Raw genomic sequence first — 13,883 nt, 5'->3', positions numbered from 1 at the left:
GCATTCAATTCAAAATCCTGCTGCTTACCTTCCGAATTATTAACAATATAGCGCCAAGCTACCTCATTGAGCTACTTAGATCATACACCCCTACTAGAGCATTAAGATCATCTTCCCAGTCACTCTTGGTACTGCCGAGATCTCGGCTGAAGACTAGAGGTGACCGCGCGTTTGCCTCGGCTGCACCCGATTTATGGAATAACCTCCCCATCGCTATACGCGGTTAAAAACCCACTTATTTAGCCTCGCCTTTTCTACCAGTTAACGCTTGCTTGATAGTTAGCTTAACGCTTATTCTTATCTTCGGCTTATTCTTAATTACTTTTAATTCATTATTAATTTTTTCTGACTGTTTTATCCTCTACACTTAGCCTTCTTTTATGCTTTTATATGCAATTCTTTTGCCTTCGTGTGTTTTAATGCCATTCAACCTGCTAGCACGTTTTGGTACCTTGCCATAGCCCTCATCCTTCCCTGTTACTTCTTGCATGTTAAGCACTTTGGTACACCACTGGTTTTTAAATGTGCTATATAAATAAGGTTTGTTGTTGTTGTTCTAGCAAACACTTTTGTCTGAGCTAATTTTGCTGCTGCTACATGAGCCACACACATTCTTTCAGCAGCATTCATTATGATTATTAAAGCTCTGATCACTGCTGTGTAATCACATCCTGTTCTCCATTCATGTCTTAATGTTGTTGTAATAACAGGGATTGTGACGTTTCCTCTGTGTTACTCTCTTTCTAGAATATACTACTGGTATGACGAGAAGGGGAAGAAGACGAAGTGCACTGCTCCACAATATGTAGACTTTGTAATGAGTCTTTGTCAGAAACTGGTCACAGATGAGGAAATCTTTCCTACAAAATATGGTGAGTGGGGCCAGAGCAGCTCTCAAGTGTTAAAGCACTTTACTTCCCCCTGCTGGTGCAGATGTGGAAGTGTAGGGTACCATAAATCAGCAGCAGTCCATTGAGTAACAGCAGGAAGAAATTGTAGATTGCAATCAAAAGGCTTTGTGAGTCTTGGGATTTTTTACTTTATTATCTAAGCAATGAATATTATCAGCACTTTTTAAATAACTCACACTAAATGCAAACCTACAGCAGTGCTGCATCTTTAGTTTTGCATTCACACCAAGTTATAATATTTTATTCAGGGACTGGCAACACGAGCCAGTTCATAATACTGCCAAAAGCTCAGTCATTTAGTTATTATTGTTTTTGTCTTTTTCTCGTTTCAGGCAAAGAGTTCCCCAACTCCTTTGAGTCCTTGGTAAAGAAGATCTGCCGGTACCTGTTCCACGTGCTGGCTCACCTCTACTGGGCGCACTTTAAAGAGACGGTAGCTCTGGAACTGCAGGGCCACTTGAACACTCTGTATGCACATTTCATCGTTTTCGTAAGGGAATTCAACCTGGTCGACCCCAAGGAGACCTGTATCATGGACGACCTGTCCGAAATCCTCTGCGCCCCTGCCCCGCTGCCAGCACTAACCCCGGCCCCCTCCGCCACAGCACCCTCCCCTTCTTCACAAAACCACGTGACGGAGAGATGAGCGGGGGGGCGGTGGTGAAACGGCAGCCGCGGGGGTGTTAGAAGATCAGATGGAGAAGGACAGACAGCCAGGCCCTGGTGCAAGCAGGACTTAAGAGACCTTCCACTACCCTTATATTTCGCTACAACTCCAACCAGCCGGAAGAAAAGGGGGGGAGGGGGGATTTTTCAAGGGGGAGGGTTGGGGTGGTGGGTAGGGGAGGAGTTTGTCACGCCAGCAGGAATTGGCGTGAGCGTTCCTCCAAGGGACAAATTCCTCCCACCTTCTCTGCAATTTAAACTAGGAACAAAAAGTATGTGTTTTATTTTTTTTGGTTTTTATTTTCTTTTATTTTTTGTTGACTTTTTATTTTTGGTTTGAGAGGGAGGTGCAGTGTGTTTGTCAGCACTTCACCTCCCTCTATCCTCTGCCTAACATACAGTACAGGAAGGGGGGCTCTGCTTTGCTTCGACCTACTATTGTACAGTGTTGTTGATGTGTGGAGAAGAGGCGTCTCTGCTGACTTGTGGGCTTGTCCTTCCCCCCTTCGACAGTGGGAGGCGGCCGACAGGCGCACGGCCACTACCCTGGCCAGTAGGGAGCCATGTTACTGCCTGACAGGGGCGATACTAGCCAATCACTGTTTTGGGTTGTTTATGTAGGGGATGATTAAAGCGCTTCCTACTCAGGACCTGAGAGAATACGTCACTGCTGCCAGAGAGACTCTACTCATTTTCATTCTCTATCCCTTGTTCACCAGACTGCTCAGACAGATGTCGATTGTGTTTAACTACAATATAGTCAAATAATCACCAGGGGAACCCCTTAACAAAAATATCCCAGAGCTTACCTTTAGAGGGCAGCAAAGATGTGGAAGATGCCACAGAAACGGGGAGACGGAGAAGAGAATATAAAGATTGTATGAGAGATATTTAATCCTATCAGAGAATCGAGACTTTGAGACAGATTGGTGCCTGCATAAGGTGAATCAGAGCTGTTTGCTGGTGTCTCACACAGCAGCAGCCCCTTAACCCACCAACACCATCTCCACCCACTCACTCCAGCAGCACAGAAGGACAAAGACATGAGGTAATGTCTGCAGGCGCAGAGAGGGGGAGAGAGGGATGGAGTGAGAGGTGAGGGCAATGGTGTGATGCTGCTCTGCTGTTTAAACCAGTAATTCCAGTGCAAAATAAAAATTATTTTATTTTTACCAGTCCCTTTAAATTTGCTTTTTATATATATATATCAGAGGAAAAATTACTTTGGAAATGATAACAGTATCATTACACATGTATAGAAAATGCACAGTCTGCTTGGACTTTACTGTACAAAGAATCACAAGCGGGTTCTGTCAGAAATAGCCTCTGTATGGAGGAGGATTCAATTTATAATTCTCCTTTTTTATTTATTTTAACTTTTTTTGCAGGGTTCCTCAGTTCTGGCTCTTGTTTTTATGTATTTTAATTATTAACTAAGTTAAAAGCAATTTAATATTTTAAGCTCTGCGGATTATAATCTAATAAAAGAGAGAAATGCCAGCTGTCTCTGTGTCTTTTGTTTGTTTTTGTTTTTTGTGGAAATTGAAGAAGCAGCCTGATGTGAGCATTTTAATGGGAACTCCACCAACTTCACACTGGAATTTTTGTTTCCACCTCACTCCTAAGATAAAATACTACTCAGCATGTGTTGACCCTTTTGTAATGGTGATCAAAGGTTCTTTAGTATGACCAGAAGCTTGTTAGAATGAATGGAAGATGGGAGGCAGGCAAAAGATATCTTTTTTGGAGAGTGAAGAACTCAGTTTTCTTCCGTTTGGCCTCTGTGGAGACCTCGAGGGCAGTCTGGCTGCCTGTCTGTTTAGGGAGAAAATGCCAAAACCTTTGGTTCCTTATCTGGAGAGACTTTGTGGAAGGATACATGTGAAACTTGAAAAGAGCTAACTGGAGGGAAGTCATACTTGAGTATAGCACAATCTCATCCACGATGCTTCTGTAATAAATATATTTTATACTTTATATTTCGCCTTTTTTCTGCAAGTGGAAAATGCGATCTCATAAAATGTAAATGATTCTTTTGACTGTACTGTGGGAACTGTAAGGTTAGTTTGATCCAGCCTGTAGAGTTGGGTTTGGGTATGACTGCTTCTTCAGCCCTGATCTTTGACTGTTTGTATTTTAATCTTTGTCAGAGTAGCTGGCAGCTATGTAGCCATCGACAAGAGTAATGAGAAACTGTAGTGCAGTTTTTTGTTTAGTGCTACAGCCTACTGTGCTATAACTTATGCTGTGTAAAATCAGGGGATATACTAATGAGTTCTTCCGCATGTTGAGAACGCCTTGCTTAATTGTGGGAGTGCCTCATTGTTCTAATTTCATTTCCGTCTTGTGAGCCATTCACAACACCATTTCTAGCAGCGTTCTTTTATTTATTTAGGACACATGCAGTCACTTTTTTCTTTAAATAAAAGGCAAGCTGATTCACTCTTGATACAACAGTCACTTCTAATCATCAGTGCATTCTATCTCATTTTCACGCTGACTGAGTATAAAAGCATGTTGTGCGCACGGGCTGCATACGGCTGCAGAGAATATGCTGATTGTTGATTACAGGTAATCCCTGTCATATGTTATAAAATAAATATGATTATCTGAATCTATAACCACCAATCTTAGACTGTTAACACTCATACAAAATGCTCGCAGACATGATTTTCACACTCTTAATCGTGAGCTTTCATGGTCTCCAGCCTGGACCTTCGAGCCACCGCGGAGCCCCGACGTCTTCTTACTGACGCCCGCAAGGTGACGCCCTCGGTCAGTTTAAACCGAGCGATGCCACCTGCCTCATCCAGTTTCTTAGCGCTGCAGCAAGGTGTTGGGACCTTCATAGTGTTGCCAAACTTGGAGTAGTCCACTGCGTACATGCCGTCCTCTTCGGACACTGTAGGCACAAAGCGCTGTCCCCACAGGATCTCCTCAGACACGTAGGACGTCCTGGCCTGGGTGGTGATACCGGTGGTCTCCACTACCCCCTCCAACACAACGATCACCTCTATGTCTTGGTGTAACAGATCAGAGGCTGAAAGCTCGTAAAGGGGGCTGTGCTTGTCAATTATGTGACAGATGATGAGGGGAGATACCAGGAAGATGCCATTGGTACCCACTGGGTTATCCATGTGTATGTCGAGTTGGTCTAGTGGCACCACCTCTCCCTCCTCCGTGGTGGTTCTCTTGACAACCTGCATTCGCACGGTGGCGCTGATGATCATGCTTTTCCTCAGATCCCCGATGCGAACCATAAAGCAGAGCTTGTTGTTTCGGACAGAGATAACAGCGTGTTTGCTGAAAATGAGCGTCTCCGCGCGCCTGTTGGCCTGAGCGGTTTTCATGAAGATGCAGCCAAGCATGATGGCGTTGATTACCAACCCGACGATGTTTTGCACGATCAGAATGATGATAGCGGAGACGCATTCCTCCGTGATCATCCGGCCCCCGAAGCCGATGGTCACTTGGACCTCTATAGAGAACAGAAACGCGGAGGAGAAGGAGTGAATATCCGTTACGCACGGGATAAAGTCGTCTCCGCTCTGGTCCAAGTCGCCGTGCGCAAACGCAACGAGCCACCAGATCATTCCAAAAAGGAGCCAGCTGCACAGAAACGACATGGTGAAAATGATGAGCGTGTGAAGCCATTTTAAATCCACGAGCGTGGTAAACACATCCTGCAAGAATCGGCCCTGTTCTCGGATGTTGGTATGCGCCACATTGCATGTGCCGTTCTTGGAGACGAACCGAGCCTTCCCCGCTTTCGCCTTGAACTTGGGCTGCAGAACATCCTCGGCCAAACGTGTAAGCAAGTAATCTTCAGGAATGAGTCCTTTCCTGGACAACATAGCGCTCCCATGCTACGTACCCACAGCCGTTTCGCTTTGAAGGTGCTGCCTGCTTGTGCTTGGATGAAAAAAAAATGAATTCTCCTCTCTCCCGGTGACTTCTCTTACCAGCCGGTACTCACCGGTGCGGTGTCAGCTTTTCGGCAGCTGTCAGGTGCACGAAGGGAGAGCCTTGTAGTGCCCTGTTTTCTGGAGGTATGTGTGCTCCTCACGTTGCTTCCAGATCAGGCGCCTCGCAACCGCCAAATCCCATGAGAAGATTCTTCTAACAGCTCCGCAGCTGACGCCGTCACTCACGAAATGGAGCGACCATGCGTAGTTGTGGCACACCGCTTTGTTCCCATTGTGATCTCCATCTACCGCTGCGTTGGTATGCACTCACCGCGGCCCTGTGCGTAAAGGAAATCGAGTGAGATGTAAAATGTTCCTTCTATCGCCGCGTAATGGGCCTCTGAGCTGAGTTTTATCACATTTGGAAGAGGAGGCAGGGTCATGAGGCGCAGTTGGCTCTTTGCTGATCTCGCTACTTCGCTATAGCTTGGTAACGTGAGAAGGAGAGGCAGTCCCTCCCTCCACTACCACCATTACCACCAGAGTGGTGCCCTTCCTTTCATTTTCAATGAGAATGCAGGAGAGACCATTACGCATTAAGAACTGTTCAGCCGTGTAGCTGCTATGCCACAGGCAGCTTATTATCCGATCATATAATGGTCAGAGTTTTTGTAACTTAAACAACATTAGGCACTAGCAGGCAGTGGGCTGGTCAACCACAGAAACCAGATCTTGTCTGTTTTGTTTTTCATCTCCGAGCCCATCCCAGCTTTATAAATTTCTATTGTCAGATTGTCAGTGTTCACTCCATTAAGTGCAGCCTCAATCCCACTAGAAGCACATGAAGAATGTTTATAGCATGCTTTGTTTCTGGCAGTGTGCATTTATTTGTCTGTTTAGCTCCAGGTCATTTTAAACTTACAATCCCATGATGACTAATCAGTTTCAAACAGCAAGTTTAACAAATGCCCAAAACACACTTTTAGTCTCACTGCACAAATAACTCTGGACACACACTTTAAGGATAAGTTATGTTTTATTAACAAAGCATTAACATTCTTATGTACAAATATAATACAACATGATTAAAAAATAAAAGGAATATATTCCATGGGATCAATTGCACTTTGAATGTCTTCCTTTAATGCTTCCACACTCTTCCTCCTCTTGTGCTACTTGTCCGCTTGAACAAAGGAGGCGAAGACACTGTCCTCCTTGTCCAGCAGAGCCTGCGGTCTGTCGTACTCAAGGATGATCCCCCGCTTCATCACGATCACCAGGTCGGCATTGAGAATGGTGTGGACGCGATGCTGCGCGACAGAGCAGAAGAAAGTAATTACTGCAGTGAGCAGTCCAGCCAATGCTAGATCACTCGGACGGTTTAGAAACAAAGCTGCGATAGAAAAAGCTGTATGCGCATCTTTATATTGGCTGGTAAATTAAGTGTGTGGTTGCATCCACTGTAAATACCAGAGTTCATCAGGTTTCTGGCTGTTTGGCTTTTGTTCTTAAATATTTCATGAGAAATATTAAAAGTGAGCACCACACATTTTATCATACTTTTTTTTTAACCTCTGTTATTTCTCTATAATGTAATTGCAATAACAAAGAATAAGACCAGAAACATGCCTTGATTTCCTCTTTCAATAACTAGCACTGTATTTGTAGCTTTTCAAGGTTAAAATGCCGGCAAAGCTATTGTTTAAAGCGTCAGCAGTGCAGTGCAAAGGTCAGCAGTCCTTGTGATAATGCCAAAGGGGATATACTCACTGCTATGATAACTACTGTTCGATCAGCAAAAGCAGTCATCACCACTTTCTGCAGGATGTTCTCCTGTGGAGATGGAGGCAGGGAGGTTAGTTTAAGCAAACATGCTTTTATCTTCACTGGGATTCAGAGTTTGTGTAAAAACAAAAGGTGCTTTCGATAGTTAACATCATCATTCGTGTTGTTTAAAAAAAAATATCACATTTTCACCCTTATTGTTCAAACTAGAGATGGCACGATACCACTTTTTAATGTCCGATACCGATACCGATATCATAAATTTGGATATCTGCCGATACCGATATGAATCCGATATAGTGTTTTTTTAATCAACAAAACTGTTTTTTAAAATAGCTTGCTGCATTTTGCAAGTCTGCAAGTTCATACTCAAGTTTAAAACAACAACTACACTAAAGCTATTCTGTTATACCTGTATACAAAAAAAATATTTCATAGTTCAGCAATACTGATCAATCTAATAAACTTAGACCTACACCATCCTCCCTATTCTGGTATTTTAAAGAGTACTTAGCGTAAATATTAAGCAACCTAACTAATAGGGTTCCAACTCCCAGCAACAACAAAAATAAATAAATAAAAAATAGGGAACCACCCCTCACGCTCCACCTCATGATGCTTAATCGACGTAATCAACCTTAATTTGATGCAGTGTGAAAAAAAATGCACAGAAATCAATTATTTTTCAAGAAATATTAAATAGATTCAACATCTTTCTTCAACAAAATTGCAGACTGCACAGATGGTACCTTCCCAAAGTAAAAAGTACTATAGCTTACTAGGGTATATATTAGACTTAATAGTCACTATATACAGTAATTGACTTCTATTCATTTTACATCAAATTAAAACTTTGGGTGTCAGATAATTATTTATTAAAAGCTAGACATTTTAAATGAGAATAAGAAAGAAAATAAATAAATTCTAACAACAGCTTATCAAGCTTAAACGTTCTGCTGTTGTTCAGCCGCTGGTTTCCTCTTTCTGGTGCAAAGTGGGCCAAAAACAAACAAGAGAGACGGACTCGCGACAGAAAAGCCGATCAGCTGATCATTTAAGCAGTTTCACGATTGAAGTAGCAGCCGGAGAGCGAGAGGCAGTCGCTTGTTAAGCTTAACGTGGGAATGCTTTACAAACATTCAGAGATGGACTTACACACTTGCTTTACTTCTCTCGGGGATAACTTTGTCGGAGATGAAATGCCAGGTTGCTAGCGAAGCTCCACATGCTATCCAGACCACCGACAGGTCCGGCATGCCACAGCTGCTCTATCACGTGATGCATACTGCTCCGACGTGCTAACGTTCTGAGGTGAGTTACGGCGTGTTGCAAGTTTTGTGAGGTGCTTTCGTGATATTTAATGGATCGGATTACATTTTTTATTTTTCTCCGATATCCGATCCAGTAATTTAGGTCAGTATCGGACCGATACCGATACGTAATATCGGATCGGTCCATCTCTAGTTCAAACCATCATCTCTTGTTCATTGTCTCGTCCCTTCTTACAGGCTCAATCGTGTTTCCTTGAGGGCAGTGCTGCTGCCTTATTGTAAGCTGGAACAGGCGCTCTTTGTGGCCAATCGTATAAAAGAGAGGCTTTTAAGTACGGAGCAACCATTTCCTGAAATTCCCCTCAGGCTCTCGGTGTGCTCAGTATTTTCCTTCTATTTCAGATTTTCTCTTGGCACTTCATGCATGTTTTCTCCTACACTTTTTCTCCTTGCATGCAAAAAGCATCAGTTAAAGGTTTACTCATGTACACTACATGTTACACATGTAGTGTAAAGCGCTTTGGGGTCCTTAGGGACTAAGTAAAGCGCTATACAAATACAGGTCATTTACCATTTACTCCCAAAACTGCTGAGATTTTTTTTTTCTCATTCTGTACCTCTTGTAATATTACTCTACAAAAGAACAAAGTGTTAATCTTTTACCTTTGCACATCTATTCACAAATCATTCAGTCTGTCAGCTTTTCCTTCATTTTCTTTGTTGCCATGCCCACAGATGAAAATTACCGCGTGCACTTTGTGTCACCCCTGCTCTTCTCGTGTCCTTCACCTCCCCTTTCTCTGATTTTCTCATTTCTTTTCTCTCTCTTCACACCTGCTCTCCACTCTCTGCCTTAAAGATGCTCTTTGTTTAATTACACACTCACCGTTGCCATGTCTATGGATGCTGTGGCTTCGTCCATGATAAGGATACTGCTTTTCCTGACGAAGGCTCTGGCCAGACAGAACAGCTGTCTCTGACCCTGACTGAAGTTTTCTCCTCCTTCTGTCACTATGGCATCTGAAAACACAAACATACACTTCAATATGTTTCAATCATTTCCAGAATTTAGAAGCAATTTTTATTGTTGTTTTTTGCGACACATGACACTACAGAGGAACTACGTAGTTCAGTTATTTTCTTAAGTAAGAGTGTAAAGAGTAAGAGGGTAAAGTTAATTAGCCTTTAGGTTTTGGATTGCAGATCAATAGGATATTGATTTCCCATTTTCTCCTCAGTGTTATAAATGATGAAGGTTAAGTCATAAAAATGCTTGAAGAACCAAAGAGCTCTCTAGTGATTTAACCTAACACAGAATAAAAAAATCTACCATTAGGTAAATAATTAATGACTTAATTCGCTGAATGTTGAGATTTTCTTTTTGTTTGTAACGTCATGTAAGTTTGACGTTTATATACAGAAAGAAGAAACAACGAGAGGATCCGGCGCTCGGTTTATTCAACAGTAGGATGCGTGTCACTCTTCAAACAGAGGCTTCCAACAGGAATCAAACTAGTTACAAGGTGAATGTAAAGGGTTAGAAATAATGGGAGGGGTGAGCTGCATTATGCAGTGAAGTCACACTGAGAGGCATTGTTTGGTGTTTTGCATTAAATATGATTAATAAGGTTATTTTTTAATTCCTCAAACTACAGTTGCCATTATGAACATATAAAGGCAGTAACAAGGACTCAGGTTGGTTCACCACACAGCATAAATCTATAGCACACTGTATTGTTGCTTAAACCAAATCAAAGGACGAACTTAATTAGCCATCAGCTCCAGCCTCAGGGATCAATATCTTACTGAACATCTGGTTCCAGCAGACATAAACTAAAGCTGCAAGCAGCTTAGCTTGAACCTGTCACATCCTGACACACACACACACACACACACATTCGTCAGTGTCACACAAGACTAAAATTGATAATGTGAGATGAGCAGCAGGCTTATTTCACAAGAGAAGCGTTTCTTTTGTTGTTGTTGTGATGAATTCCAGAGGATGGCAGAGACGTAAGGAATCGAGTGATAAACTGGAAGTGCTCACGCGCCAGTGTTAATGTCCACACAAAGACGGCCCCGTGCAACATCATCGCTTCAAGCATTCATCATTTATGCACGTTGGATTTTCTGACTTGACTTTCAGATAATATTTGATCTGGCCGCGAGTCGTCCTGCTGGCGGCAACTGTCTAGTGTCCTGTGTCAAAACCATGAGCAGAGGACTGTGCAGGACGGAGCAGCAGCACATAAAACAGCCACTGCAGCGAGTTAAAAATGAATGCTCATGTCATCTGATACAGCGGCTCGATCTTTGTATGGGGACACTCGAGCAGCTGGTAGATGTGACGCTGACAGAGTGCATGTAACTTCTGAGAAAGAATTAATTTTTCTGTTTAATGTTCAGATCCGGGTGAGCACACTTTACTTTCTGTGTGTCTTTTAAAATAAACAGTTTGCAAATGCGATATAGTTGACACACACATATGAACAAACACAGATGTCTCACCCAAGCCTCCTGGAAGTGATTTAACAACAAGTTTCAGCTGAGCTATCTCCAGCGCTTCCCACAGCATCTCATCGGTTGCTTTCATCTCTGGGTCCAGGTTGAACCTACAAACCCGCAAAAACAAGCTACATTTGGTGCTGCAACTTTCAGTTACTTCATGATTAAGGCATTTTTTTGAATGACAAATATTTGGATGATCTGTAAAATGTCATAAAACAGTGAGAAATATCCTTCCTAATATCCCAAGTCACCAATAATCCATGTTTGTATTTCACAAGACATAATAAATATTATATTTTGAGGGTCTGAAATCAGTATTTTTGCTTTAAAAAAGTCATTTTTATTCGTGGTCTGTACATTTAAGCTTTAATATAATCCTCACCTCCGAGCTGTCACTGGGGCCATTTTCATTATGATCTATGTGAAGCAGCGTCTCTGATGACTGTGTAATGAATATTCCAGTAAATGGACTAAAGCGTATGAGCTGGTCAACTCGAGCGACACACCCTTCTGTCGTCACTAAACTGAGTCCATACATGTAAAGGGACAAACACTGAAATATACTTTTACATCACTGGATAAAACTACAGTCTGAGACCATCGTGCAGCTTGTTTTTTCTCTGGGATGACATTGCTTTTACGGTCAGTGCTGCTGGAGTCTAAAAATAAACCTCTTCACTGCAGTTTTCAGAGGACACTGCTCTTATCCACAGCTCACCTCCTGTTTTGAAGACTCTCTACCCCCCCGTTTACTATAATGCAGAATCACTGATTCACTAGTCTTCTTTTTGACAGAGAAGTGTACTGTACCGGATGGTGCCACTGAACAGGATAGGGTCTTGGAGGATGATGGACAGCCGAGATCTGAGAGTCTGCAGAGGCAGCTTGGAGATGTCGATGTTATCAATCACAATCCTTCCTGTGTGACAGAAGTTTACAAAAACACCCCGATTTCACCAATTAAGACACTTTTCCTCTTTTTTTCTACTATTTCAATTATTATTTTATCCCCTGTGGAGACACGAATCCCATTTGGATTATGTCAGGAAGGGCATCTGGTGTAAAAATCAAACGTGCAGATCTACGTGTGAATAAGCAAACAGCCAAAAGTATATTTTATCCTGTTAACTTTTTTTTGTGCTGGTGTGAAGCCGAAGTGATATTTTACCCTCAAACATGTCCACCATGCGGAAGAAGGCCAAGGAGAAAGAGGATTTACCGCTGCCGGTCCTGCCACAGATCCCCACCTGGGAAAAAAAGCAAAAACAGTCATCATAATTATCACCATTAATCTATCCATCCATTCTCTTAGCAGCTTACTGGTGTGGGAGGCATGTGGCTAGAGTCTATCTTAGCTGTTAAGGCAGGATAAAGCAAGAGCAGGCTACTCCCTGAACATGTCAAAGTCCATTAAAAGGCTCACCAGTGCTCAGTAAACTAAAATGTGTATTTTCTGTATTATCTCTTTTCACAAGTAGAAGACTTAAATTGGTAAAATAAAAATAAAAATCACAAAAAATAAAGTATTGAGTGAATACATTAATATTTCATTAAATGCATCCAAAGTGGCATTAAAAATAAATGCAGACATTATTTCATTTATATTTAAATGTGATTTATTTATTTGACCTTGTATCATTTCTCCTGTTAATTAGCTGTCCGGTTTATTTAAATCTTAGTATGTATTTCTGCTGTGAGTCTGACGCTGATCAAAAACAGTCCATAACACAGTTTGAATGACAGCTTCCTTATCTGACGGGGCACACGTGCAAACACCAACAGTAAAATAATAACATAAAAAACAGAAATACAAAAAGTTTGAGGGAAAATAACACCAGATTAAATGGAAATATGCAAAAATTGCGTCATTTAGCTGTTATGCAACTATATGACCTATATTTGTTTTTTCTCCAAATAGTTTTCATTTAATCTGTTATGCTCCTCCACATTCAAACACAGGTTTCTGTCCTGTACCTTCTGACCAGGGCTGATATGTGCGTTGACATTTTTGAGCACAGGCTTCAGCGTGGCGTCATAACGAACGCTCAGATTCTGTATCTTGATCTCTCCCTGTCGGGGCCAGCCGTCAGGAACCTGAGACACAGCTGAGACACACAAGAAAAACATCACGACTTTCAATTTGATCTTTTTTCCATCCGAGAAGCAAAAAACTTGAGTGAATCCACCTTACCAGCATATATTCTCCTTCAATTGGTGACCAAAATGTAAAACTTTCCCACATTTTATGGATAAGAAACAGACGCACTGCATACTGCACACGCACACACTTTTACATGGCGCATGCATGATCGATTATTAGGGGATATAAAACGACATTAGCAGAGTTTTCAAAAAGTGCGAGAGGGATAAAGATCCATTTCTCGTGAGCATTATGACAGCCTTCTTGAACTGACAGTGATGAACGTAGAGTTAATTTCAGGCTTCTTCACTCAAGAAGAAATCACAAACACTTTTCAGGTGGTAAGACGTTAGACATGATTTCTCTGAGCGCCTGCTGAATCAGTAAGAAAGTTTAATTTGAGGCGGCAGAGTGCACTCACTGAGCAGTCCCTCGTAATTCTCTGGTTCAGTTTTGAGCAGGCCGTTAATCCTCTTGACTGAGCCAAGCTGTACTTCCATGTCTGCCAAGTTACGCACCATCCAGTTCATGTAGTTGGACACCTGATACAAGAAGGGAGGAGGGAGGAGATGAGCTGAGTAAATGTCACCACACAGACACGCAGTCCTTTCGGTGTGGACATTGTTGTTGTTTTCACTCAGATACAACTCGAATATCCTCAGTGTGTCTCGGCTTTTCGTGACTGTCACGATGAATT

The 13,883-nt window shown here is 42.2% G+C and overlaps 3 protein-coding genes across 11 annotated transcripts in view; 1 reads left to right on the top strand and 2 right to left on the bottom strand.

Annotated features, from left to right (window-relative positions):
• The window catches only part of mob2a (MOB kinase activator 2a), a 55,733-nt gene extending 54,027 nt beyond the window's left edge, over window positions 1-1,706 (top strand). For all 5 annotated transcript variants that reach the window (XM_086298146.1, XM_086298145.1, XM_086298143.1 and 2 more), the window contains exons 4-5: window positions 748-872; window positions 1,244-1,706. In XM_086298146.1, coding sequence (XP_086154272.1) covers window positions 748-872; window positions 1,244-1,557 — 439 coding nt within the window. In that variant the 3' untranslated portion in view covers window positions 1,558-1,706. The remainder of the gene's footprint in view (window positions 1-747; window positions 873-1,243) is intronic.
• A 1,217-nt stretch (window positions 1,707-2,923) lies between these two features.
• On the bottom strand, window positions 2,924-5,968 carry kcnj11 (potassium inwardly rectifying channel subfamily J member 11). The gene has a single exon (XM_086298140.1). The coding sequence runs from the start codon at window positions 5,429-5,431 to the stop codon at window positions 4,259-4,261; it is 1,173 nt and encodes a 390-aa protein (XP_086154266.1). The 5' UTR covers window positions 5,432-5,968; the 3' UTR covers window positions 2,924-4,258.
• A 504-nt stretch (window positions 5,969-6,472) lies between these two features.
• The window catches only part of abcc8 (ATP-binding cassette, sub-family C (CFTR/MRP), member 8), a 63,415-nt gene continuing 56,004 nt past the window's right edge, over window positions 6,473-13,883 (bottom strand). For 3 of the 5 annotated variants that reach the window (XM_086298135.1, XM_086298139.1, XM_086298136.1), the window contains 8 exons: window positions 13,608-13,728; window positions 13,021-13,151; window positions 12,215-12,293; window positions 11,857-11,965; window positions 11,047-11,150; window positions 9,425-9,558; window positions 7,253-7,315; window positions 6,474-6,792 (listed from right to left, as the gene is read on the bottom strand). In XM_086298135.1, coding sequence (XP_086154261.1) covers window positions 6,655-6,792; window positions 7,253-7,315; window positions 9,425-9,558; window positions 11,047-11,150; window positions 11,857-11,965; window positions 12,215-12,293; window positions 13,021-13,151; window positions 13,608-13,728 — 879 coding nt within the window. In that variant the 3' untranslated portion in view covers window positions 6,474-6,654. Of the gene's footprint in view, window positions 6,793-7,252; window positions 7,316-9,424; window positions 9,559-11,046; window positions 11,151-11,856; window positions 11,966-12,214; window positions 12,294-13,020; window positions 13,152-13,607; window positions 13,729-13,883 lie in introns of all 5 variants that reach the window. The other 2 variants (XM_086298138.1, XM_086298137.1) reach the window with 2 other exon arrangements.

The sequence above is a fragment of the Aulonocara sp. 'chitande type north' Nkhata Bay genome, linkage group LG7 (assembly GCF_057382095.1).
Source record: "Aulonocara sp. 'chitande type north' Nkhata Bay isolate Kocher_YH1m ecotype deep benthic linkage group LG7, A_spYH_male_GT1.1, whole genome shotgun sequence".
NCBI lineage: Eukaryota > Metazoa > Chordata > Actinopteri > Cichliformes > Cichlidae > Aulonocara > Aulonocara sp. 'chitande type north' Nkhata Bay.
This window is presented reverse-complemented; position numbering and strand designations above follow the sequence as displayed.

Bases quoted from the DNA above. Each gene is read 5' to 3' on its own strand.
- kcnj11 (XM_086298140.1), bottom strand. From the start codon at position 5,431: ATGTTGTCCAGGAAAGGACTCATTCCTGAAGATTACTTGCTTACACGT.